A 27481-nucleotide genomic window follows, 5' to 3' on the forward strand; every position below is an offset into this window, starting at 1 on the left:
ACGAAAAGAATATATAAATTAAATGTAGGAAATATTTCTAATCAAATTTTTTTAAAATTTTATTACTACTATAATGAGATAAGATAATATGTACTTTTAAAATAAATACAGTACATGTGACGACTTCTCATGCGTCTAGAGAAATTAATATAATTTATTTCAAAAAACAAGTGCCATCACTCGTAGGAATATTCCTATCCCAAAAATAATTCACTAATATGAATTTGGTTGTATCTACAAAACAAAAATGTTTTCTATATATTTTTAAGGTGTATGTACTACATTTATTAACTTTAGGTTACTGTAACACTTTGAGAAGGTGGTAAGCCCTAAATTTTGAAGAAAAATAGCATAGCAACCGATTCTATGTACCTACATTGTAATCAAGTCGTGTTGCCTTCCTAAAATTAAATTCCACAATTTTAGGTGTGGCTTATAGTTGTAAACATGTACATAATTTATTTATTTATACACGATAAATAAGTATATATAAAAGTATGAGTAATATTAAATGCTCAACTCTAATTAAAATTACTGTGATGATTTACAAAACGTGACGTTACTTTACAATGCATGGTATTTTTTTTTTAATTTCTGTTCAACGCATCAAAATACGAATTTAAATTTATAATTATTGCAAATGCAGAATTTACCCAATAACTGATACACAGTGGCATTGAATATTGATTAGGATAGTAGGTAGATGTAGGTTAAAATTGGCTAAGCTATGAGAAAATTATGTTGTAAGTAGCAGTACCACTATTTAATAATTGATGATTGAAAAGTTTGCAAATCAATGACATTTTGCAAATATACCGGATTCTAAAGTAGTCCGTCAATTTGTGTAATACCAGTTCCTTTTGTTTCTTATCACATTCTGCAAGTATTTTCGGTGGATTAAACGGAATTTCTAAACAATTTTTTCAGAAATATATTTCTACGAGGATATTGGTCAAAGTAACAGCGAATTTAATATTTTGAGACATAATGAAATTAGAACTATTGAAGATATGCGTCATTTTACTACATAATACATATATTCCCATATATTTATACATACGTTGAAAATTAGTAATTTCAATCCTCAATTAAATGGATACCTTTACATTAAAACCTTCTACCGTAGCTGCTTACAACTTTTTCTGAGTATTCCAAGGAAAGTCTATCCACATGCCATAAATATGAGTAGGTTTTTTCCAGTGAAGATTTACATTTGAATATCCCGACTGCAGAAAAATATTGTAATACCATTATCGTCCTTACCTCTAATAGTTTCCCTGTGAGTATGAAATATGTGTGTTCCTTTCATGAAATGTTACCAATTTGCTGTTGAAATGGCCTGTATATATGACTCACTATTATATAGGCATACTGAGTCATTGATAGAGATCTGCATGTCTTAGTAAAATCTGAGAGTAGACAATGGGCGTCGTCTTTCGTTTGTAAAAGATTTTTTATTTAATATAAATATACTTTTATGTTATCTAATGTTAATAAAAGCTAATTAGATACCTACCTATTAGATAAAAAAAGGAATATTTTAAATTAACTGCAAAAATATTCACCGGGCGTCTCATAAAAAACCGCCACAAGCCGCAACTCCGTCATCAATGCATCAGGTTTTTTGCTACCCCGTGAAGTGATAATAATAAGATTTTTATATTAAATGACATTTATCTCTATGAGGACATAATTGTTGTTGTTGGTATGCCTAAATTAATGTTTACGAGCTTTACCTTTACCTTTATTTTTTCCATGCATTTTTCGCGGAAATCATGTATTGTTATAAAAAAAATATCTATATACAGGATGATTCACAATTGGTGACCAAAAATGATACCTCGTATTCTTTAGTGATTCGGATTCGTCTTCCAAGTTTCTGCAAATTACTACTCTCTTATGTTTTTCGAAAAAGCCCGATTTTCGAGTAAAATTTAAAAAACGAACTGAAAACACCAGACATCACTTGGAGTTCTTTTTGAGAAGTGCTGCTGAGTGGCTGGTATACAGTGAATAAATTAATATACTTGTATCTCCGCCATTGAAGCATGTAAATTTTAGGAAAAGCTCTTAGATGTTGGACAATGTTTACATAAATACGTGTGCCCAATTTCAAATTATTTCACTTACTAGTTATAAATTATTTTAAAAAATTAAAAATATTTTCTTGTATCTTTTTAACGAAGATAAAAACTTTATAGGAAAGACTCCCATTAAAATTCACCAAAGATTACCTGGTTTCATTTTTGGTCACCATTTGTGAATCACCCTATATATANTTGTTGTTGTTGGTATGCCTAAATTAATGTTTACGAACATTTCCTTTATTTTTTCCATGCATTTTTCGCGGAAATCATGTATTGTTATAAAAAAATATCTATATACAGGGTGACCAAAAATGATACCTCCTATTCTTTAGTGATTCGGATTCGTCTTTCAAGTTTCTGCAAATTACTACTCTCTTATGTTTTTCGAAAAAGCCTGATTTTCGAGTAAAATTTAAAAAACGAACTGAAAACAGCAGACATCACTTGGAGTTCTTTTTGAGAAGTGCTGTTAAATGGCTGGTATACAGTGAAGAAATTAATATACTTGAGCAGTTAGAAGAAAGAAAAAATAATGGTTTTCATCAGATTCAAACAACCATACATTTCGAACAAATTATATTTTCATTATTAAAAAGATGTCGCGCCTGTGTTGCAAATGGAGGTATTTTTGAGCATTTACTCATATAAAATCATTAAAATGATGACTAATGAATGATTAGTGCTTGTCATGTTATTTAAGTAAAACTGTTTTCAGTTATTTTTTTAAGTTTTACTCGAAAATCAGATTTTTTCGAAAAACTTATTTAAACTATTTTATTTAAAAAAATATGCCACCGATGTCCTGTAGCTCCGCCATTGGAGCATGTAAATTTTAGGAAAAGCTCTCAGATTTTGGACAATGTTTACATAAATACGTGTGCCAATTTCAAATTATTTCACTTACTAGTTATAAATTATTTTAAAAAATTAAGAATATTTTCTTGTATCTTTTTAACGAAGATAAAAACTTTATAGGAAAGACTCCCATTAAAATTCACCAAAGATTACCTGGTTTCATTTTTGGTCACCATTTGTGAATCACCCTATATATATTCTTTCGTCCATCAAATCAAAGGATTCTCATCATCACCATCATCAGATTTTTCTACTGAAAGAAACAACTGAATATCGATCTTATTATTATGGCAACCCGGTCTGTGTTATTTAAAATTTTAAGGAAATGAATATATTTTGTTTTTTACGATATTTTTATTACCTATATATTTATTTAAGAAAACAGAAAACTGAATTTGTTCCCAACATAAATAAATCAATATCTGTATCAAGTACGAAAATACCTATAAGTAGATATAGATAAAATTGATTACATCTTACGTCATTTACTAAGAAAAATAAATTTCAATGCTAAGTTGTTATACCCACCTTCCATTATTCGAATAAGTCAATAACCTTGTGAATTAGACATTACTTTAGGCTGTAGTACAATAATTCAACAAAAATAAACCTGTAGCCAATCCCTGCTCCTTATTACCCTTAACTATTTGGTTTTTATGTTTAGAAAAAAAAATGCTAAATATAAATGTCGACGATAATGAATTTTCTAGAGGATGTGACACCAGGAAAATTAGCGAAAATAAAAGAGAAATTCGAAAAAAGTCCTAACCGCGAGATTATTGTAAAATTGTCTAAAGGAACATAATACAAGACATCTCTCATCTCGTGAGTCAAAAACTTTTATAAGCTAACTTTTCTATTTAAACAAATAAGAGAGGAAAACAGTTTTTTCACTTTACAGGGAAAACCATCAATTTTAGCGAAAACTGACTCACATACAGCTCATAGGGAGTAAAATTATCTACAAAATGAGACTTGTTAAATTAAAATCGGTTAATAACAAAAAAGTTATTGCAAAAAACAAGAAAAGTGACCATTTTTTACCTAAAACAAGTTGAGGGTTTTGTCATACTTCAAAAGTGTGCCAAAAGTGGGGCGCTGTAGGTGCAATAGTTTTCGCATAATTATATTTGTTTATAACCGAGGCTCCAAAAGTTATGAACTTTAAGCCTCTGTACAGGCGTTAATTTTCAACCAAATATGATTCTGAAAGCGTCATTGCAATCTTAAAGACGTAATTAAGTGACGTATTAAAAAATATCACCGTTTTTTGACATTAACATTCTCAAATTGTGCATTAAAAAACCGTTGTGCGTTTTTCGCTTATAAACAATTTGAATAACATTGTTGCTATTTATTCTATTTCACCGAAAATAGATGCAATGGATAGCTGGCAAAAAAATACAATTTTAAAATAAAAAAGTACTCTCTACGACCAACAGGAGCCAAGATAAGATTTTTTTTTAAATCGTAGCGCAATTGTTTATAAATATTAAGACTTGAATATTTCGCAAAATATTTACGACGTAAACTACGATTTCCCGTAAATTGCATTGAAAAATGTGGAAAATTAACGACTCACGAGCCCTTTAAAGAGAAGGTATATTCGCTAAGTAAACTGTCCGGCGGCGTGGTGGTGGGGGAAGCTCGTCCAAGAGAGTCGCGAGCGCGAGAAAAGTTAATTCAAATTAATTTAACAAGTCTCATTTTGTAGATAATTTTACTCCCTATAAACTGTATGTGAGCTAAAATTGACGGTTTTCCCTGCAAAGTGAAACACTGTTTTCCTCACTTATTTGTTTAAATTGAAAAGTTAGCTTTTAGTTTTTGACTCACGAGATGAGAGATGTCTTGTATTATGTTCCTTTAGACAATTTTACAATAATCTCGCGGATAGGACTTTTTTCGAGTAAAAATTTAATTTGCTTGGTCTATTAATAGAACACCTTGTTTTATCCCAAATTTGAATAGAATGGTTATTCAAGATTGAAAAGGTTGAGATAATAAGTTAACGTTTCGAAAATCAATATGTTTTCGTTTTTGAAACGAGTTAAAAAAGGAACCTAGGCATCCCTAGTTACATAAACAATAATCCTTGGTAACAATCCTTTTTTAATGAAAAATAAGAAAGTTTAGGTGGGGTGACAATATAACCAGTACCCAATTGAATTCAAATACCTATTATTTTATGTGTATTTTAACATAACAGAAAATCTGTTTTTGTTTTTACTTATCCTGACCTACTACTTATATATTCTGATAAAATTACAAAACTGTAAAAGATAATGTGACGAAATTATTTATAGTTATTCATTATTACCATTTTTTAGCCAATACATCGGAATAAGAATTAGTTGCCAAATGTATACATAATTAATGTTGAAGAGTATTGTATGGGATGAGTTGGAGGTTAGAATACATTGTATATATGTTTATATAAAAATAATTTTACATAAAATCTTCATTATTCCTACTGTACAGTTCATTTAGTGGACTTTTCTTGTATCACAGCCTTACCATTAGTCAGACAAAAAATATTGTAGTTTTTCAAATCCTGTATTTTATAATAGTTGTTTTATATTGCGAATTTAGTCGCTTCGTGAAGAAAATGGACAAGTGTAATGCACTTTCTTCGTGAAGTTCAGAAGCACAAACTCAACTATTGGCATAAGTAAATAATTTTGTGACGTCGTACTATTTTTGTAGTGTTCTTACTGATCTGTTGCTTACAAAATAAACAGTTTCAAACCGGTACCGCTGTTGTACCATTACGTATATTATGTGGAAGGTATGACATTTTTTCGAATGAAATTTCAAATTTATTCGCTACTTTGATTTGTTGATGGATCTGATCAAAGAAATTCACGAAGTCTATAGCCCAAGCCCTTTATGAAAAAATCGTGAATTAATTCATGAAGAACTTCGTGAATTTATTCATGAATAAATTGTCATTGTAAAACTGTTATTACATATATGTACTAATAAACTCTACAGCTCTCTTTATTTTGGTATCAAGAAATCTACCTCTATCTATTTTGGTTTTTGAGATATGACGATTTAAAGAAAAAACATTTTTTCTTAATATAGGAATTTAATAAAATAAAATGGATTGATTAAAAATCATTTAAAATTAACCTTATTAAAAGTAAGTAGGTAATCCTAGCATTTTTAAGAATTTAAGAACATAAGTCATACTACGTCGTGAGGCAAGTTAATGAAACAATCTAAAGGGAAGATTTGATCGTATTAGAATTTCATTATGAAAACAGATCTAAAAGGAAAGTTATTTATAAGTTGAATTAACAATAACCCTAATACAGGTATACAAACGACTGGTACAACAAAAGGTACCAGATTTACAAAACTGGATATTCCTATAGCTACTAAGGCCAACTTATTTTACACATTTAAAAGGCTTCCAATACGAGGAAACCTTTTGGCATTTACACCCAAAATAGATTTCAATAGAGAAACTAAGGAGACTTGAATTGTAATAAGAACGATCATGAAGTTCTTAAAAAAATATGTGCGCCACACGTTTGCGACTTTCTTAGTCCCGGTTCCACAACTAACTTTTTGTGTAACTAAGGGTAAGGCTATGGTAAAAGAGGGGGCTACTAAATGTACATACAGTATGTAACATTTTGTAAATTTGTCAGAACTCATCAAATGAATTTTGGAAATATGAAAATGAAAAAATATTTCAGTCAATCGTTGCACAAAGATTGTAAAAATTGAGGTACCTTTAAATATATCGCAAAATAGTAAAATGAGGACAAATAAATTTTCATAGTTCCGTAGATAACATTTTAAAATATAAACATCGAGATGTTGAATTCTCAGAATTCTTACAGCACCAATAACCATCCAGTACGAGTCGATAACATCACGATTTACGTGATGGATATTTTTATTCTTTGTTGATCTCTTTGACATCGTGTACTTCGTGACAAGCCGTGGGTAGTTATTAATAGATTTTTTTGCTTAAGATTGTTGAACTTAATGAGTCCTATGAATAAATCTTGTTAGGTTATAATCTAATCCATCATTGTTACATAAGATGATTTTAATAAAATCATTCATCGAAATACAACTTTTAAGGTACAGCCTGTTGCTTAAAATTTTACATAGTTTGATGAAACTAATTATATCATTAATAATTATAGCAATGTGAAATATTGAATTTAAACATTTAACAGCTACAGTTTAAAATGCATTTGTTATTTTGTACAAAGTATACCTAATCCAAATTTTAGTTGGAAAAGTTTACCAGAAAACAAATAATTACAAGTAAAAAATTTTCATATGAATGAATGAAGTGTAAAAGGCTTCGTTTTCATTAAAGAAGAAGTTGAAATTTAAAAAAGTTTAGATTTTTCAAATATCTTTACAGACGTTTGACGTGATTTAATAAAACTTAATCCAAATTTATCTATTTAGAAATATGGGATCACCGAGTTGACTAATAAATAGGTACATCAGTGGCGAAGATACTACATATTTTTAATAAAGCCTCCAGAATTTCAGTGCAACCCATATCTCCGCTATTGGTTGACGTGCTTGTAAGCCAATTAAGAATTTTTGCTCTAATTATATAAATTATTGGCCCAACAAATTTCATAAATCTACCTTAAACATCGTCGCAGGTATTTTCGAAAATCATATATTTTTTTCTAATTCGAACTAAACTTTTTTTTTAATTATCGATTCTGTCATCTAATCAAGAATTTTCAAAATAAAATTCAAAACAATATACTAATAATTTACTTATTTATCAATATTATTATTGATAAACTAAATTAAAATATATTTTAATAAAACTACAAAAATAATACTAAAGGAACTTAAGTGAGTGTGGTACGTAATTGAGAAAAAGAAACAGGAACCAATTTAGGAACAATATGTTTCTATATATTTTGCAACCCATCTAAAGACGTTATTTTTTATCAAACATCAGATCAACATGTCTAAATAAACAGACTTTTGTTTTTTTTTATTGGATATTTTAACATAGTTGGATAGTTCTTATAATTTGTGTTATAAAGTTCAATTAATGTGCTCTCTAACAGAAAGAGAAATATGGTCACGATGATTATGCTATGTAGATATCGATTCTTTTTATCATATCTCCCTTACTATAAGAGATAAATCTATTAAACTTCGTATCATAGCAATGGTAAGAAGATTTTTATTCAAATATGTAAAAATTACATGATGTGCCATTAAAGAAAAAATAAAAGACTGTTTATTTCGACACTTTTGCGATGTTCATTTGTTTAGTCTGAGACAAAATTCTGGCGCTTAACAATTTTTTCTGTTTTTAAAAATAATTAAAAATGAGGTGTAAAACATCTGAAAATATTCTGTAAATTCTATCCCTTCATCAAAGATTGCGCATTTGTGTTAATTAAGTTAGTATTTTTTTTAATTTATTCTTAAAGCATGTTCTTTTCCAAATACTTGAAAGCTATCGCGTATGTGTCGGGCAAATGCGACTTATCTAACTGTCGTCCAATTGTAATAATTTCAAATTTGGATAAAGTTTTTGGAACTGTAATCCATTTTCTATACCATGTACGTAATATTATCTGTCCTTTTCATCTTGGTTTTATGAAAGGCAGAGCCACCAATAATAATTTACTTTCAGTAATGCAATACATATAGGAAACCCTTGATAGTCAAGGTAAGGTTGATGTAATTTATACTGACGTGACGAAAGCTTTCGATCGTCTCCACCATGAAATTCTTCTTGACAAACTTGATCGCGTAGGTGTTTCTAGTAAATTGTGTATACCTACTATTCAAATCTTACCTTCACGGCAGACTACAATTTGTTCAATGTCCAGGATTTAAGTCCACATAATTTAGTGCATTATCCGGGATTCCTCAGGGTTCAATTTTGTGTCATTTATTATTCAATAATTACTTTAAACGAAAATGTTGTGTCTTGTCTTGTTTTGTATTGACATTAAATACATGCAATATGCGGATGAACATGAAAATCTATCGATCATTATTTAACGTTGCACATTGTCAGGAATGAATTAATGACTGGTATAACTTAATCTCAATTTGAACATTACATAGTATAATATTTTGTCCTTTTCTCGTAAACCGAATACATTAGTCTTTCCTTATAACATACAAGGCATCCACCTTTTATGACCCAAGACATTTAGCGATCTAGAAGTTGAGTTACCTTTGATCTTAGACTCTTATCTAAGGAAAATATTATTTGATGTAAAATTCAGGTGTTTCGAAGAAATTCGTGCAACCTCTATATTTTAAATTTTTTCCTATTTCCTCATATTATATGCGAAATATATTTCAAATTATTCTTTAGTATCTTGTTAATCTTTTATATCTGTTATGGATTTCGAGTAAAAGGAATAAATCTTCGGTGTTGATTCTTAGAATAATTTTCAAAAAGTCGCATACTCTTTGGTATCGTTGTGGGAACCATATTCAAACTTTTTTCATATTTTTATGCATAGGATCACTCCCCATAATATAAAAACATAATTCTCGAACAACCTGCTTTTCAGAACAATTAACATTAAATTTTTATTTTCTTTAGTCGAAATCCATTGCAGATCATATACCTAAAAATTTCACAAAAAATGTTTAAAATATGGACTAGTTATTGCAAAATGTGAAGCTAGTCATAAGCGTATAAAAAAGTTATGGGGTAGTCGAAAAGATGCGGACCCACTCAAGAAATAAAAATCTTAATGTCAATATTTTACATATTCTAGTAGTAATAGTAATAGTAGATAATATTGCAATAACAAATAAAGATGTGTGCCAACTAAAAAATTTCTAGGTTAAATATTCGATGTTATACGATATCGTTGTGATTTAAATTCAGCATCCCATACCGAGTTTTCAACATACGTTTATTTAAGCATATCAAAGACATTTTATTTCCACATGTTCTACCTGCCTCCAGTTACCAAGACATTAACATAGTTACTTCCGGCATAATCATAAGGAATCGGCAGCCGGCAATATTTTTATTAAAAAGAATATATCGAGAAATACCAGTATACAGTTTTTCACATTTTAATAATACCTACTAGTACAAATTCTCTGATTTAAATTTGAATTATTTCCTTATACAGGCTGTTACAAATTCGCTTCCCACTACAAGGATCTCGGAAACGGTAAGAGGTAGGAAGTAGCTTAAATGAGGGCAAAGTTGCGTATCTAGTTCGGGCTGAGGCAGTACAGTATTGGGGTGTCTTGAAGGCTTGCAAAAAATGTAATAAAATTACCAGGGTCGTATTTAAAAAAATGAAGTTGATGATGGTCCTGGAGAGACGAAACGTTACATATAAAAATTGATTATGCCATTCGATAGAGAGCAAAAAGTGGCCATGAGAAAGTGTTCTTCGTTTTTCAAAATATCCTCAAACAAGGCTGAAATTAAACAAAAACGAATTTCCAAAATTTTGGTGTTTTACAAATATTTCGAAAACTAGTCATGTTAGCCTTGATTTTTTAGAGGCATATTGTTGGTCCCCTGTTTACGCAACATTGCCCCCCCCCCCATTTAAGCTACTTCGTAGCATTTACCGTTTCCGAGATCCCTGTAGTGAGAAGCGAATTTGTAACAGCCTGTATACATCGAACGAAAGATAGTTGTGATACACCCTTACCTACACGTTTTCATTTTGATATTGATATTGAGTGATATTTTTTTTTCTGAAAATATTATTTCGAGTTCGAATTGAATTTCTCAATGAATATATTTTCACTTCCGGTTATACCGGTTATACTTGTGATTTAAGTAAGACTCATCAGACTTCATCATACCTAGGTATTCCTGCTCCTTCCTCACATGTAAAGATAAAAATTATTATTAATTATTATTATTATCATTATTTTATTTATTTTTTTTCGTTGTAACATACCAAATTCAGTAAAAATGTAATGTAATATATTATTACAGCCCATTCTATTTAAAATTATTTGTCATACATAATGTTATTAAACATTTTAACTAAAATGACTAATAATAAATATCTTAATAATATTTACGACGTCATATATCTCATGTTATCAAGAATGTTAAACAGAACCAGGATCTTGAAACAAAGTTTTTTACTCCTTATTTCTAAGAAAATTTGGGATATACAAAGAAAAATTTAATTTCATACAAGAATTAAGCACTTTAACCTTTAAATTCTATTATGTTAGTGACTCAACTAAATCGAAGTTAAGCTGTTTATTTCATACCTTTTAGTATTATAAATTATATTACTCACAATTTACTATTAACCACAATTCACGTTTCATCATAAAACTCGACCTATTGACATTATTTAACTGCAAAAATTGGACATTAAGTTAGAGTAAGTAATAATTAAATTTGGAATTGATTACAGCATTATAGACAAAAATGGAACTAGACTTACCTCACATTTAACTGGTTCTAGCAAACAACATTTCTTGCATATTTCAGTGCAAGTTTCGTTTGTAAAGAAATTTCTTATGACTATAGTTAGTGATTAATAGTTTGTTCGAAGGCCATTCTCATAGTTATTTGTGTTAAGTTTCAAATTATTTGCAAGGCAAAATTTAAATGATTAGCTGGTAATTTCGAGTTCTGGGTGAATATTTTCAAAAGTCTAAAGCAAATTTTATAAGTGAAGTATTACACCGGACTTGGCAGTTTTAGGGGCTGTTTAAAAATATATATATTTATTCTGTACGTCATAAGTAAATGCAACGTGTCGACGTCGTAAAATCTATGGGTACCATGGCGCAAATATAGAGCCATGATGGGTACCTACTTCTTGAAATATTTTGAAAATTCTTTTTCCTACTGCCTACTGTGCAAGAATCAATATAGGCTTTGGAAAAAACAATTGATGATCAATAAAATGAAAAAAAAAAAACATTCTGCTATCTCAAAATAAACGATTATTTTACTATACAATGAAATTATTTCTGGATTTCAGAATTTCTGGATCAGTTCGTGTTTTGACCCTAACATCTGCACACTCGTCTAGAAAGCGGTTATGGTTTTTGAAAAACATTCAAATTCGTGATATCATTGGACCGTAACCTCGACCGTAACCCCATAATGGGGAACGTCGGAGAGTCCGAATCATGAAACTCTATGGGATTGGGAATATAGATCTCATATATCAGGGATCCGAAATCACACGACAGTGAGTTGGAATGTTTATATATGTATATAACCCCAAAATCTCATAACCCAATAAACCCATAACTCCGTAACCTTGGATGTGTGAGGATATACAGGGTGTAAATGATAAGTTTAGCCAAACTTTAGTGGCGTATTCTTCCGATGAAAATAATCAAGTTTTGACCTATAAAAATTGCTGATAGGACGCTTCCCTACGGAGATACAGGGTGTTAAAAGTTTCAAATATTTATACTATTTTCCCTGTAATTTCAATGGCAAAAAAGATTACGTGATAAAATTTGGGGGATGACATTTTTTTAGTAGGGATAGAGAACTTATTCCAAATTATACTCCAGTGGCGTAGAGAGAGATTTCCACTAAACAACATCACAAGAAATGTTCAAAATGTTGTCCTTGTGCTGACCCTTTTCCTATACTTGGTTGCACTTTTGGTATGGAAAAAACTTCAAGGGAAAAATCAGTGAAACTGTAAATAATACTAAAAATGTTTCAAATAGAATCTCTATCACAGTTGAGTATTTCTGTAACACTGCAAAGAAATAGAAATAGTAAATAAATAATTCGTTGCTTCAAAACAAATCAGCCACAGAAATAATGATATAAATTTAGTTTTGGAGACAGTTTTATAAAAACTTCCATTGGTAAATGAAGTACAAAATTAAAAAAATTGCTGCATATTTTGACAATATAGTAAACCTTAAATACTAGAATGGGAGAACATCAGTATTACTTACATTAAAAACGGTTTTTACTCAAAGGAATAACAAAAAAAGAAAAAGAGAGAGAATTATGTCCACGCTTATTTTACTAAACGGTGAAAATGTGATTCGAAATATTCCTTAAATTTTGATGACTATTGGCTGAATGTGCATGCAGTAATGAAACAAAACAAAAAATGATTATGTGTAATCATGAACAATTATATTTCCTCAATGTGAAATATTTGTGATTAGGCAAAACTAAATTTATTAAATCAACCCCTTAAGTTTTATTAAAATTTCCTTTTCATTTGATGGAAATACTCAAATAAATCTACAAACGTCCAAATTTGTTGGTAAGCACCAGACTTATCTGATAGCGTAACTTATTAAAACGAATGAAGTTGTCAAAACTTCATAAAGTAGAGATATTACATATTAAATGATTGATTCAATTTTAACAGAATTGCCCTTATCACTAGCATTGTCTTAATTGATAGGTTTTCCGAAAACATTTTTACTTGATAAAATAATATTTTACTTAAAAATCAACATCGCCATATTTACTTTATTTCATTTCAATTATTCCTTTCCAAGGCTTGTATAGTTTCTTGCAACACATATTTTGCTATATATACAAAATTTGAAAATCGGCAGATAAAACTTGACATTTTTTTATAATTTGATTCAAGAATATTTTGGGGATTAACACACTTGTGTCAAAATTTCCATAAAATGGTATTAAATATTATACAATATGCCTTTAGTTTCAACAAAAATATGTAACTAAATACTCATGTGCTTGAATTTTAAACCACTATTTTTTTAATAAGCTTATCCTCGGTCAATATAAATTCATAGTGATTATATCTCACTGGATAAATAACCATTTCATCAATGCGGAAGTACAGTTGTTAGTTGACCTTTTCTATATTCTATTCTACTACCTATTGAAGCTCTACGATGTGAATGTTATTGAGACTTTTCGTTATTATGGAAACATATTCCAATACTGGAAAAATATTGATGTATGGGTATTTTATAAATGTTTTTCTAAGAATCAGCACACGTGAATAACTTGAATATTTTAAAAACTAGGTATATTGTTAAGTGAAAGGTTGCAGAATATGTTCTGCGAAAAATATAAATAATATTCTCAACTTCTGATTTTATGTTAATCACAAAGTGATAAAAAATGCGAATAAATGAAAATCTCATGCATAAACTGTTGACCTATAACCATAATTTAGATCTAATAAATATATATGTACATTGTATTTATCATTATTTCTCATGAGATTTAAATTTAGGTACCTAATTATCACAGCACATCAATATGAAAAATATAACTACACAAATATGGAAATATATGTACATATATTATATAGTATTTTTTAAATAAATTTGTGGAGATGGAAGTATTCAGTAGTGATTAGATATTCAAAAAGAAATAAAATTTCCAGGAAGTGATTAGTATTTGTAGGAATCAAGTAAATAAGTAATGAAATTTTCTGCAAAATATTTTCATCTGCGGTACATCTAATTATTTCTCAAAACATGTTATATCTTAAGGAATTCCCGTTTGCAAATATCTTGACTATGTAGGTATATTGTAAGAATATTTTAACGCATACTAGTCGAGTCTTAGGTCAAAAGAAGTTGTACTTCTTTACACATTAACCTTTTAAAGAAAAGAATTTCATTAATGTCAAAATATGTTATTGCTATTTCAAATTAGGAATTGTTTATTACTATTATATTTAGCTCTATATTTTAGGAAGCATACACGTTTTTCACAAAACCAAATTTTTATTTCAGAAAGCATGAAATGTATTTCAAGCAGTTATTGTTGATATAATAATTAAAGGTATATTTGTTACTTGTCGCTAAAATGCACAGTTCCAGAAAAAACTATATTTCAATTTTAAAGTGTACTCATCATAATGAATCCTTGGAAGATTCTAATACAAATAAACTTAATTTCTTCCTAAATTTATAACTGAATTAAATATTTTTTTCCCATTTAGGTCAATCTATATCTATTAAAAAGGCAATGCGATATAAGCTGTTGATGCATTATCTAATATAAAGTTTAATTCCATTAGAAAAAAATGAAAAAAAAAATGTTTTAAGATTCAAATTTAACAATATTATAAGTTATGATAATTAAACTAGAATCCCGCCAAATACACGGCTATCTGTAACTGATGAATGACTGATCTCTAAATTTAATAAAATAGTATCCTTATATAACGAACCTAACAGTAAAACAGTTTAATTTCTTAATTTTAGTGGAAAAAAGAAACAAATATACATGCTCTTACAAATTCGCTTCTCACTACAGGGATCTCGAAAACGGTAAGAAATACAAACTAGCTTAAATGGGGGCAAAGTTGCGTAATCAGGGGACCAACATTATACCTCTAAAAAATCAAGGCGAACATGATTAGTTTTCGAAATATTTGAAAAAAACCGAAATTTTGGAAATCCTTTTTTGTTTCATTTCAGCTTTGTTTGAGGTGATATTGAAAAACGAAAGACACTTTCTCATGACAATGTTTTGCCCTCTATCGAATGGCATAATCAATTTTTATATGTAACGTTTCGTCTCTCCAGGACCATCATCAACTTCATTTTTTTTATTACGACCCTAGAAATTTTATTACATTTTTTGCAAGCCTTCATGACCCCCAATACTGTACTGCCTCAGCTCGAACCATGTTCAGACGTTTTGTCTCTAAAAATTCATCTTCAATGTATTTGTTCCAAATTTACGTAAATTTTTTATTTAGATTTCTTTGTTTATTGCTTTATCGTACACTGTAAGTGTTGTTAGATCCTGTGAAATCCATTTAGTTATTTAAACTATTACCACCACGCATTAAAAGTAGTATTAGGAATTAATTCAGGTTTTGAGGAAAAAGAATATACCGGGTGATATAGTATTCGCGGCCCTGTATCTCTTTTATTTTAACAAATAGCTATAACAAACCCTATATATTTTTAAATCGCCGCTCAAACTCTATCAAATGACATTATTAGATCGTCTCTATAGTAACATATGTCAAAATTGCTATAGTCAACTGTTTTTGTTGAAATGGCGCACTATATATTTTTCTATCAATTCTGCAAGATATTTTTTTTCTGTGTTCAGCTATGTAAGGAAGTTTAATTAAAAATATTACTAGAAAAACAGCAAAAAAGATGAACCCTTCTTTTCGTAACTTTACTCTGAAAAATGATACCCCAACTGCGGAAACAAGTTACTATGTTTGTTAAAGTAACATATAGTATTTTTAATACGATAATAATATAACAATTTAAAACAATACTTATTTCAAATATATATTTCAGAATAGCTATGTTTATCACTCCCTCTCTACTAACACATTCTAGTTTTTCTTCATTTAATCTCCGACATTCTACTCATTCTGTTTTTACAGTATCACTGTAAAAACAGAACAGTATCTATCACTGTAAACTATTTGTTGTAGGTAAGGCCAAAGAAAGAAATCTATAGGAGTGGGATCCGGAGATCTAGCAGTCCATTTAACATCTTTATTGAATGCCTTGCCCTTCTGGGTTTAAAAACCATTCCTTTCTTTTGAAAACTTCCATTTGCCGCCAAATTCCTGGCTAACTTTCCGAAAATTTTATCTGATGGAAGTTGTCTCTGAGGAGAACGATGTTGGTAACCTGGCAATTTTAGCATTCTTTCGGCACTCTCAATAAATTAAAATCATATCTAGTTTTTCTTGGTTACTATAAGTATTCATGTTATAATTAGTTATAGATAGAATAGGATGGAGTAGGTACAAAATGTCAATTATTTTGACAAACCGTTATTTAGAAACGTCAAAATTCAGTTCCTTCCGCAGCTGGCTATCATTTTTAAGAATAAAGCTACTGAAAGTAGGGTTAATCTTTTTTACTGTTTCTCTAGCAATATTTCTAATGAAACTATAGAGTTCCTTATATAGTTCAACGCAGAAAAAAAATATCTTCCAGAATTTATAAAAAATACTGACAATTTAAACAAAAACAATTGACTATATCAATTTTGACATATGTTACCATGGATACGATGTAATAATGTCATTTGATAGAGTTTGAGCGGCGATTTAAAAATTTATAGGGTTTGTTATAGCTATTTGTTAAAATAAAAGAGATACGAGGCCGCGAATATCAAACTGAATCACCCGGTATGTTCTCAAAGTATTTGAGTGTGTGCCTCATTCAATTCTCATAGATAAATTATCTTATTTTTTCACTGCTCACAGTATTGGTATAATATATTCATACTTCAGTAATATGCAACAATTTCATCCATAATAATACTACATCAATCCTTCAGGAGTACCACAAGGCTCAGTTCTTGGTCCGGTTCTCTTTCTTAATTACGTCAACGGTTTACTTTGTTGTGTAAATGATTTAGTTGTGATTCAGTGACTATGCAATTTGCCGATGATACAAACCTGTTTAACCGCAGTTGTGTATTTAATAGACATGGCCATCAAGCTGGACTAATAATGCAGAATTTCTTTCTTTCTAATTAACTACATTTAAATTCTACTAAGATAATACTTAACCAAATATATTTTAAATCCCGTCTCTAAAAAGTATCTAAATATTTATATGAAAACTATAAAATTACTTATCATAGCCTTACACACTTTGTATTATCATCTGCAATATTGATATGGACCCACTCAGGTGCAGATGTAGTTGCCTCACAAAGAAGAGTAACAATAATAATAACCTGGTATAAATATATTATGTACAGATGACTGCAAACAAAAGTTCATTGTCTCCGAATATCAACACTACCTTTTCTATACCGTTCTAAAATGTCTGTTACACGTAAAGAGCAATATAGAATATTATATACTATGAGAAATCATATTCATTATCTTTTTAATAAAAGTAACGATATGTACTCTACGAGCGAGACTAACGAAAATCAGAAATGGTAGTTACCGAGATATTAAATTTTATAATGCATTACCAAAATCAATTAAAGATTTAAATTGTAAGAGCTTTAAATAAAGGTTAAAACAATTTCTGTTGAATAAAACATTTTATAGCTTTTAAGAATTCTTGATCAACTATTATTTATCCGTAATATCGACTTACGACGGATAATTTATTACTATTTTATAGTTTTTTAATTTTTTAAATGTTTTAGTTCTATCTTTTACTTTATGTACTGTCCTATTTTGTCTGACTTATTTTGGCACCAATAAAAAAATTAAACTATATTAAATAAAACTGACTATACTGGAATATAACTGATGCTTTCTTTCTTTAAGTAGTTAAAATATATTCGAAAATATATTCCAAAATTTTATAAATATTCCACTCACTATATTTAAATAAAAGGTAATCAGGCAGAACAGAGATGATATCAGGATTTACCCGTCACCCTGTGTCCTTTGCAGCATTACTAAAAACACATCCTTGATAAAAAGGCAAGTCATCCTGAGGCTTTTATTTATTAGGTAGAATAGAAAGTTCAATTGAAATCTGAATGTTACAATCATGATGAAGATTCTTTCAAGGCGAAGTTATTGTTAGGATATTACTAGATTATTAGAATTTATTTCACTACGATGGTGGACTTATTATAATTTACTTGTAATTATTGACTATTTGACCAATGATATAATTTGACCTCGATATAACTGTACCTACAAAAATTCTAATTTATCTAATAGGAAAAAAATCTTTAACTGAATATTTTATCTAGATAAAAATATAAATAAAGTGTTCACTAGAGTATTAAAACGGAATAAGGCATACAAGCGTTGAAAACAATAAATAGGTATGACTCATGCCACCTTATCAGTAAGTGTATCTGTTCTACATTGTCAAGGAGGAGATAGGCTAAAACATTTTCGATACTACACAAGTCAGTTATTATACAGGTTCGTGATATTGCTGCCACGTTAATTTTACGATCGTTTTTAACTGATTTTTGTTTGCAAATCTAATAACCATTTAAAATACTGGTTTGAATATAGTAATTTTTTACGCTACTTTCTTAATTTTAAGGTTAGAAAAAAATTTATAAAAAACGTTATTCTTAACTATCAACAATTTTTTTTATAACGATAAAATGTTGTACAGAATGTGTTAAAAGGAATGGCAAACTAAACATGATGTTTTTAATGGAACATGAACCATATTTTAAATCTAACCTATTTTCTAATTCTAAGGGTAAAAAATATATGTTAATTACAACATTCTACAGAATAATTTGTTAACACTATACAGATTGATCGGTTACTTTATTACCAAGTCTAACACTAAGACCATACAGAGCGTCATGCTATGCTATGTTCATTATACAAGTTAAAAACAGCCAATATTGCAACCACACAGATATAAGAAAATATTCATATCTGTAGAACAAAAATCCGAATAAATATTGAAGTCATATATACAAGACGACATGTGGGTGAAAATTTACATGGAATTACAAACAAAATTTAAAAGTAAGATACGGTATTTCAATAAATATTAACGTCATTCACACATTATTGGCTAATTTTGTTGTAAAAATTTAGATATTATGAAGATATATACCGAGATAAAAACAATTCAATATTATTTATCAACTCAGCCATGTTTTAAAAATATCTATCATATCTATATCAAAATAGCATACGCATCATATATGTATTTACTTTATACGTGGTTGACATAACGCTCTGTGTGGTCTTAACATTATGCATTACTCTTATGATTGTTTTAATGGTCATATATTCCTAATCATTCTAGCCTCTTCACACCTTATATCATTGTAATCTTAAAAAGGTGTTTTATGCAGATATGACATAATAGTCTGTAAGTAAGTAGCGTAAGAAAATTAGTTTTGATTCTGAAAAAGTTTATTTTGTTAGGTACACCTTTTTAGAACACTCCCCACAAAATTTAATATCATATGCTTCATTTTGTATATTTCTTTTTGCCATGTTTTTCCCAAATCTATAAACAACAAAAACTAGGATAGAATGACATTTATAATAATAAGCGTATACCCCTACGATACCTGACAACAAAATTCAGGAACTTATCGCGGTAAAAACACTAATTGCTAAATATTATTGTCAACTTGTAACTTTTCTTAAGTAACCATATGTCTAGTTTATCCTTCACAATTTGGAAGCAGCTATCTTCCATGTTATCAAAATACCGTCGTTTCGTTATTTACTTTATCTTTGGCAACGGAAGAAGGTTATGGAAGTCGTAACTAATAAATAGTTATCGAGATTTCCTCGAAGATATTTGTTTACCACTAAAAATTCGCTTAAAACATCCTGCATCACAACATTGTTGTGATGCAGGATCCACGAGCTGTTAGCAAAAAAGTTAGATATTTTTAACTTCCTCAAACATCACTTTCAGGACTTTTATTTTTACAGTCTGTATTTCCAGGTTTAAGGTTTAGAGGTAAATATTTGAAAACACTAAAAGCATTACGAGAACTAGAAATATTTATCAAACAACAACAAATTTTATATCACAACAGTAAATTTGTTTTTGTATGAGCTTTTAGCTTTAGCAAGTAAAAAATACAACATGTTCATGTTGTAGCGAAAACTTACAGCACTTAGGTCTTGTGACCTATTGTGCATGCTGCTAGTAAGGGTTTAAAAGGGGCCCTTCTTATCTGCGAAGGCAAGCATTAACTTTGCTCGAATCTTTGCTGATATACTGATGTGACAGAAATTCTGCTCCCTGCACAGTACCACATAATTCTGAAAACCATTCCACTAAACCTACATCAAAATTGGTAATTAAGGGAAGGCCAGGCGTTAGTATAGATACACGAAGAAAATAGTTGAAAGTAGCCATATACCATATCATTTTACCATGACGCCTCGTATATTTATTACCATTATTGTTTATTTACATCATGACAATGATAAAAATAAAAATTTTTGAAACTAGTTCATTTTAAATTTTCTGTAAAATATGTTTATAAGATTATCTTCAGACGAGACATATCTGTAAGACAAATAAAGCTGAACAGATAAGTTTTTAGAGAATTAATAGGGCAATAACCTTTGCGGGTTGATCTTAAGGATTTATAAACAATTTTTGAATAAATTATTGTTGCTTTTGACTGAGCAAATGTAATTTCATCTTATATATAATGCGATAGCGCACCCACATATATTATTTTATAGGTAGATATTAATGTATTATTCACAAGTCATAATAATTAACCAGTGAAGTAAAACCACAAACTAAATTTATTTCGTTTAAAAATATTATTGAAACATCATTGCCGAACAATACCTCTTATTTGATATTAATTACTAGGGTCGACCTAAAGTTGATTTATACCAAAATGATTACTGATTATGGGGAACTGATATGAATAAAAATATGTAAAGATAACGATATAACCGAAAATACCATAATAATTTTTTCATGTTACATTCTATACCTACCTAAAATTTAAAATACTGAATATTTTTTGTAGATCTAGAAGTAGACATAGGATAGTTTCATTCCTAATTTTATTTCGAAAAACAAATATTTAAGTATATTCTTTATTCGAAGAAATTTGCCATTTTCTGATTTTATTATTTTACTTTAGAAAAAACTTTTCACAAATTTAAAATATCTCTAAAACTAATCGATTAGCAAATAAAGTGTATTGGATTTTTTTGATAATTATACTTTATTTAAAATTGTATTTAGAACAATATTATTCTCATATAGTTTTGGAGTTATTTTCGATTTATTCAACTGTGGGGTAAGCTAATTTTAAATTTAAAAAATAACTCGAAAACGACCCGCTCTTCGAACAAAATGTATAAAATATATAATAATATAATTACTGATACTGACCTATATAAAAAAGAGCAACAGTGATATAAAAATTTTGAAACTTTCAATGACAGTGAGTCCCACTAATTTCATCACTAGTTAGACACACCATTAATCCAAATTTCATTGGAGTACGTAAAACATATACGTTTTTTTTTATAATTTCAATACTTTGTATTCGAAAATCAGTGGTTTTAGCCTCCTGGTTTATTAAGACTTTTTAGCCTGAAACTTAAAAGACACCTTGTATAACTAAGCGATTAAACTGTGTCTTCATTCACTCAATGCCAGTTAAGACTTACAAACGATTATGTGTCACAATCCACAAAATAATTTCAAGATATTATAGGATACCTTTTTCCTCATAGATATATCAAAAATATTAATTGGTCTGGAAAATATTGTTGTATTAGGAATTTTAATTCAAATTATTTACCACTTGAACAATGGAATAAAATAACTTTAAACGAATTTGACACAGCTATAGAATTTGAAGTACAGTAACTGAGATCTGGGTATTTCCTTTCCCAATTACCATAAACCTTTTAAGGCAAACACTATTTCCACATTTAGATACATTATTATTACTATTTAACATGTTATATTAAATAAATATTTATATTCAAGCTGAAAAGCAATTATTATGTCAATATACAATTGATATTATTGAAAGTACGTACGAATTATTATTATTATTATTATTAGGTATTATTATTATTTAACAGAAAAAAATCCCTTGGTCAAAAGGCCAGTTCATATTTTTCATACTAAATCTGCTAAATCGTAAAATTAAATAGTAGGTACAATCGACCAACCATTGAAATGTAAATCGAGGTATATTAAGCAAATATTTACTCTATCGGGGAATAGTAACTTAATGGTAAACATACCCTTATAAAAGGTCTCCTAGGCACATCATCGAAGTCTTCAATGTAGACACTATCCTCAGTAGTTTTATTGGTATCACACATTTTCACATTTTATTATCACACACTTGCAAACACAAACACATGTACGTAGAAGGTACCGTAATTCCACTTCTTGCTAGCAAATCTATACCGACACTACTTGATCAATAAGTAATTACAGCAATTGAGAAAACCTGATGAACAAATAAATCAAATCTGCGTGACCCACTTCGACTAGAGTTCGAATTTAAAAACAGCGCGCCTCTTTCCGTGTGAAGAGTTTGATGCCGCGAAGTACAATGGGGTTCACTCCGGCGTTTTAGGTTAACTCACAAAGTTATTACGGACTGCGCACCGGCACAGGTAAACAAAACAATATCGTATACACTGCAGTGGATACAAACAGCCGTCTATGTTGCAATTGCACAGCCACCTACATTTATTAGTTACAGTCGTTCCATGATAAAGCGCGGTGTGCTGTACTCTGTTCCTTTATTGTTGAAGTAGTTGCGTAATCACAGAAAACTTATCCATAAGACGACGTTTATTATATTTTGAAACAATAAAACCTTATACATTAATACTAATTTTTTATGATCACAGAGGCAAACTAAAAACGTTTTTTAGAACCATATTCTCTTATCAGATTCCATTAACTATTTCACCGTTTCTCAACAATTCTAATTTGTTACAAATTAGTGCAATTTTATTACCTATCAAACTAACTGAAAATATTTTTTACACAAATCGACAAAATCATCTAAAACTATGAAAGTTATACTGAATTAGCGATTTTTTTTAATAAAGTAAATTTTCGTCTCTATTAAATATGGCACTCTAATGAGACACTGGAAAATTTACAGATTTTATTAGTAAACATTCGACACTTACAATTAGTAAAGTGTATGGGATTGATTGGAGGTAGTACCATATAATCTAAAAATTTTCAAAAAACCCATTTACAAGAAAAACTGCTTTTTTTAATGAAAAATTTTCAGAACATGAAAATTTTGCTTAAAAATTATACATTAATTTTTTGTATGTTGGTACTTGCCTACGGGGCAGTGGCGGCTCGTCAGGTGACGCAAGTGACGCACCGCTTCACCTAAAATTTCCGTTTGGTTGTGCAATTTAAAATTATTTTTAATTTTATATAAATGTTATAATTTAGGTATAATTCTATATTGAAAATGTATTGTGTTTGTTTGTTTAATACGCAGAAATAAAAAGAATAGTTGCACGGAACGCCTTCTAAACAAGCATTGCCTTCGTTGAACGCGAACATCAACCTCGTACCATACAACGTACAGTATGCACAAGTGACGCAGATCGAAATCACTCTGTATTCCGCTTCTCTTCGAAGCGTTGTTTACGGCGGTTGTCATGGCAACGAGGCGATCAACACGGGAGTAAAGTACGGCATGGGTGAACGAGTGACACGAATATTGAAGCATCAATCAGCCCTATTCTGTAACTCCTAATCGAATAGAAATGTATAAAACCCTTCAAATCAGAATTGGGCACCGTCGGTATTCTATAACTTGTTTCGACGTCTACTATCGAAGTTGTTGGTAGAAATCGACGTCGATCGGTCAAACTCTGTCGAAGTGGTAGTCTTAGATATCGAGATCGGTACGCATGCGTTGTTGTGTTAGATGTGTCAGTTTGAGTTAAGCGTAACCTCGAAACACAACATCCTTTTTGTTTTTCGTGTTTTAAATCACAAAATTATAAAATATTTGTACGTCTATACGTACGTGTATAGGTATATTTTTTATTTAATAATCTAATTTGTGCATGGTTTATAATATTCTCTATCAAAGGGCTTAGTTTTACCATGAAGTAAAATTTTGTGCAGCGTAATGAAATCTACCATGTAGTTCAGCTGCTCTGTAGAAGTTTTTTTCTTTATTGGAGTCGGAACTGACATCTTTAATATTTTTCAGCACTGACCTTCTCGAAAGATTATAGCAAAATGAATGTATTTTTAAACTAAACTATACAATCTAGTAGGTAGGTACAATTAAATTTACCGAACATGGGATTTCCTATCAAAACACATCTGCAAGTCAACTGTGCGTAAATTCCACTTTTTATACCTGCGCTAAATCTTGTAAAAGACACATTTATCTCATTTTTACAGCTAATTTGCATATTTCATATTTTGAAATTTCTAACCTCTCTAAATGCCACTTATTAAAGTCTATAATCGCAGAGCAATGCATTGTTGCCATTACGCTAAACGGGCATCAAATCGAGGTCTTTCTCTACGATTTGTTACTTCTACGATTTGAGTCATAGAATACCAATTTTAGGAAACGATCGACGCGATAGATAATGAACTTTACGAATTGCGAACATTTCGACTCGAGCTTTTCGATGCAAGTTACAGAATAGGGCTGATTGTCATCGCCCATCGCATCGCCTGCCTTTAAACAGCTTATACGATACGCGTCGCCCAGTGCACGATTATAATAGTTAATATTTGTTTGTATAATAACACAGACCGACAAAATTTTACGGAAGTCCAGAACCAGAGACCGGATCTAGTGTACCATAAGGATTTTGGTGAGCTGATTACGAATCCAAGTTCAGAATTGGTCCATCACCCTAGGTTCTCGAGATATTTAAAAATGTAAAAATCGCGGTTTTTCGTTATATTCGGGGTCAGATTACAACGTGAATTATTTTTTTTCTAAAATCGCGTTAAACCATCTCAAAGTACCACCTTTACCCTTCTAAGCGCACTTCGACTTTTTTGAAAATCTTTTTTTCCCCATAGAGATATGATAGATTCAAGTTTAGTACTTTAGCAATTTCGTTACAACATGGAAATAAACAAAATTTATCCAAAAAGATATAAAGTACTTATATGTTTCTCGAGTCTCTGAATTTGAGAACACCGGCGGACCTGCTCCATAACCTCAATATTTCAAGATTTTTTAACCTAAAATTGAATACTATATGAAGCAGATACCTATGTATACACACTGTTACATTCGGATGCTAAGCTCATGACAGGTTCATCATAATGCGCTATAACCTACCACACGTTAACTTAAATGGACAATAACCAGCTTGGGTTAATCCTACGACAGGTTAACCTAAATACGCAGTAACCTGCGAGCGCTGAACCTTAGTAGGTATTGTTCAAAAATATAAGGTAAATTACTTATTTAAAATTCGCGCGTATTATGAAAGCAACAATTATTGTTTTATAGGATGGTAGTACTGTCCTTGATATCTATGCAGAGTTTCAAGTTTCAAGTCAATATATTCAATTGCTGCAGAGCTACTCGTATTTTTGTAAACATACAAAAGTGAATTTATCGATTTTCTTTTCACTATGTATTCTGATTTTGTTGAGCAAAGAATTTGCATTAAATTTTGTTTGTGGAATGAATATTCCGACGCGGAAACGTTGAGGATGTTACAGAAGGCCTTTAGTGATGAAGTTATGTCGCAAAAAATGGTTACAAGTGATACAATGACTTTAAAAGAAGGGAGAGAAAGCGTTAAGGACGAACAGCGTTCCGGACGACCATCAACGTCAACTGATGAACAGCACGTTAATTAAATCATAGATCATGTGCTCGAAAAGCGACGATTAACAATAAGAGATCTTGTTGATACTGTTGGCATTTCAAAAGGTTCAGTATATCCATTTTAAAGGATTTGTTGTGCCTTAGACGCGTCAATTCTCGTTTGGTTCCATAAATGTTCAACTTCTGACTACCAAGACGTCATGTAACGCCGTAACTGCAACTCCTGATTTAGGAGTGATTTCTGGTTATTACCAAAAGACCACTCCGTTGACTGGATTCGACTCAATCGAGAAAAAAAAAGCCGAATCGACAAAAGTATTGAAGGCATACCACAGCTTAATACAGCTGGAAGAGTCCGTGTCGGCGCCTTTGATGTGGCGGTCGAGAACCAAGCGAGACGGAATCGTGCTAACTCTCTCAGATTAAGCGGAATAGTTGGGGCTGGATTAAAAGAATTTTTATTATTGAAATAAAATATTTAGTTTCTACCTGACAGTACCATAGTAGGTAATTTTAATAATATGAAATTTGAATTAGAATATTACGTGGTATGACATTAAAAGTAGAAAATCGGTAATTTAGATAAGCAATAGGTTTTGTACTTGCAGTTAATACGGATTATTAAAAGAAAACTTGAAGAGTAATTAAAATTCCTTGTTGTAAACTCCTGTTTACTGACGTAATCCTTAGAGAAGAAAATGGTTTAAATCGCGTTTTTTCCGAAAAAATCGTTAGTATCTCGAAAACAGTAGATTTTAGAGAAAAGTTGCATATGAACATTTTTGTTCAGGATACCTACTCCAAAAAGCCTATAAAAATGTATTTCAAGCGAAAAAATCGAAAATTATGAATTTGTTTAAAAAAAATTGTTTAAACAATTTTTGACCATTAGTAATGTCTGGCAACATGCGGATATGATTCAAGGGTCATTTTTTTAGTAAGATTATGAAAAAAAATTCGAATGAGAATCATGTTCCTAGCGGGAACAACGATACAGCCTGGACTAATACTTATACATATTATAAAACATGCCTACAATATAATATACAAAAAAATATAATAACATAATGTTATTATTAAAAATATAATTATTACAGATTTCTCCATTAATATAAGTGTATTTTTTGAAGATTCCTAAAATTTTGGTTTATAGTTTATAACATATAATAAATTCTAACCCTTAAATATAACAAGTAAGTACAAATTATTTCGGAAAAGGATGACACGGATGACTAGTCTTAATTAATTCAAGAAATGTGCTACAAAATAAATGTTATTTTTTGTGGATAATTGTTCAAAATTATCTTGAAATATCTTTTCAGTGTTACAAATGAGCTCAACAAAGTTATCGTTTGGCATTTGCAATTGTCCA

General features: G+C 29.9%; 1 protein-coding gene across 1 annotated transcript in view; it reads right to left on the reverse strand.

The window, feature by feature from the left end:
- The window catches only part of LOC108917307 (rhophilin-2), a 222751-nt gene extending 199795 nt beyond the window's left edge, over positions 1–22956 (reverse strand). The window contains exon 1 of the mRNA XM_018723844.2: positions 22547–22956. Within this exon, the coding sequence (XP_018579360.1) occupies positions 22547–22627 (81 nt within the window). The 5' untranslated portion in view covers positions 22628–22956. The remainder of the gene's footprint in view (positions 1–22546) is intronic.
- Between the last annotated feature and the right edge of the window lie 4525 nt (positions 22957–27481).

The sequence above is a fragment of the Anoplophora glabripennis genome, unplaced genomic scaffold (genome assembly GCF_000390285.2).
Source record: "Anoplophora glabripennis isolate ALB-LARVAE unplaced genomic scaffold, Agla_2.0 scaffold22, whole genome shotgun sequence".
NCBI lineage: Eukaryota > Metazoa > Arthropoda > Insecta > Coleoptera > Cerambycidae > Anoplophora > Anoplophora glabripennis.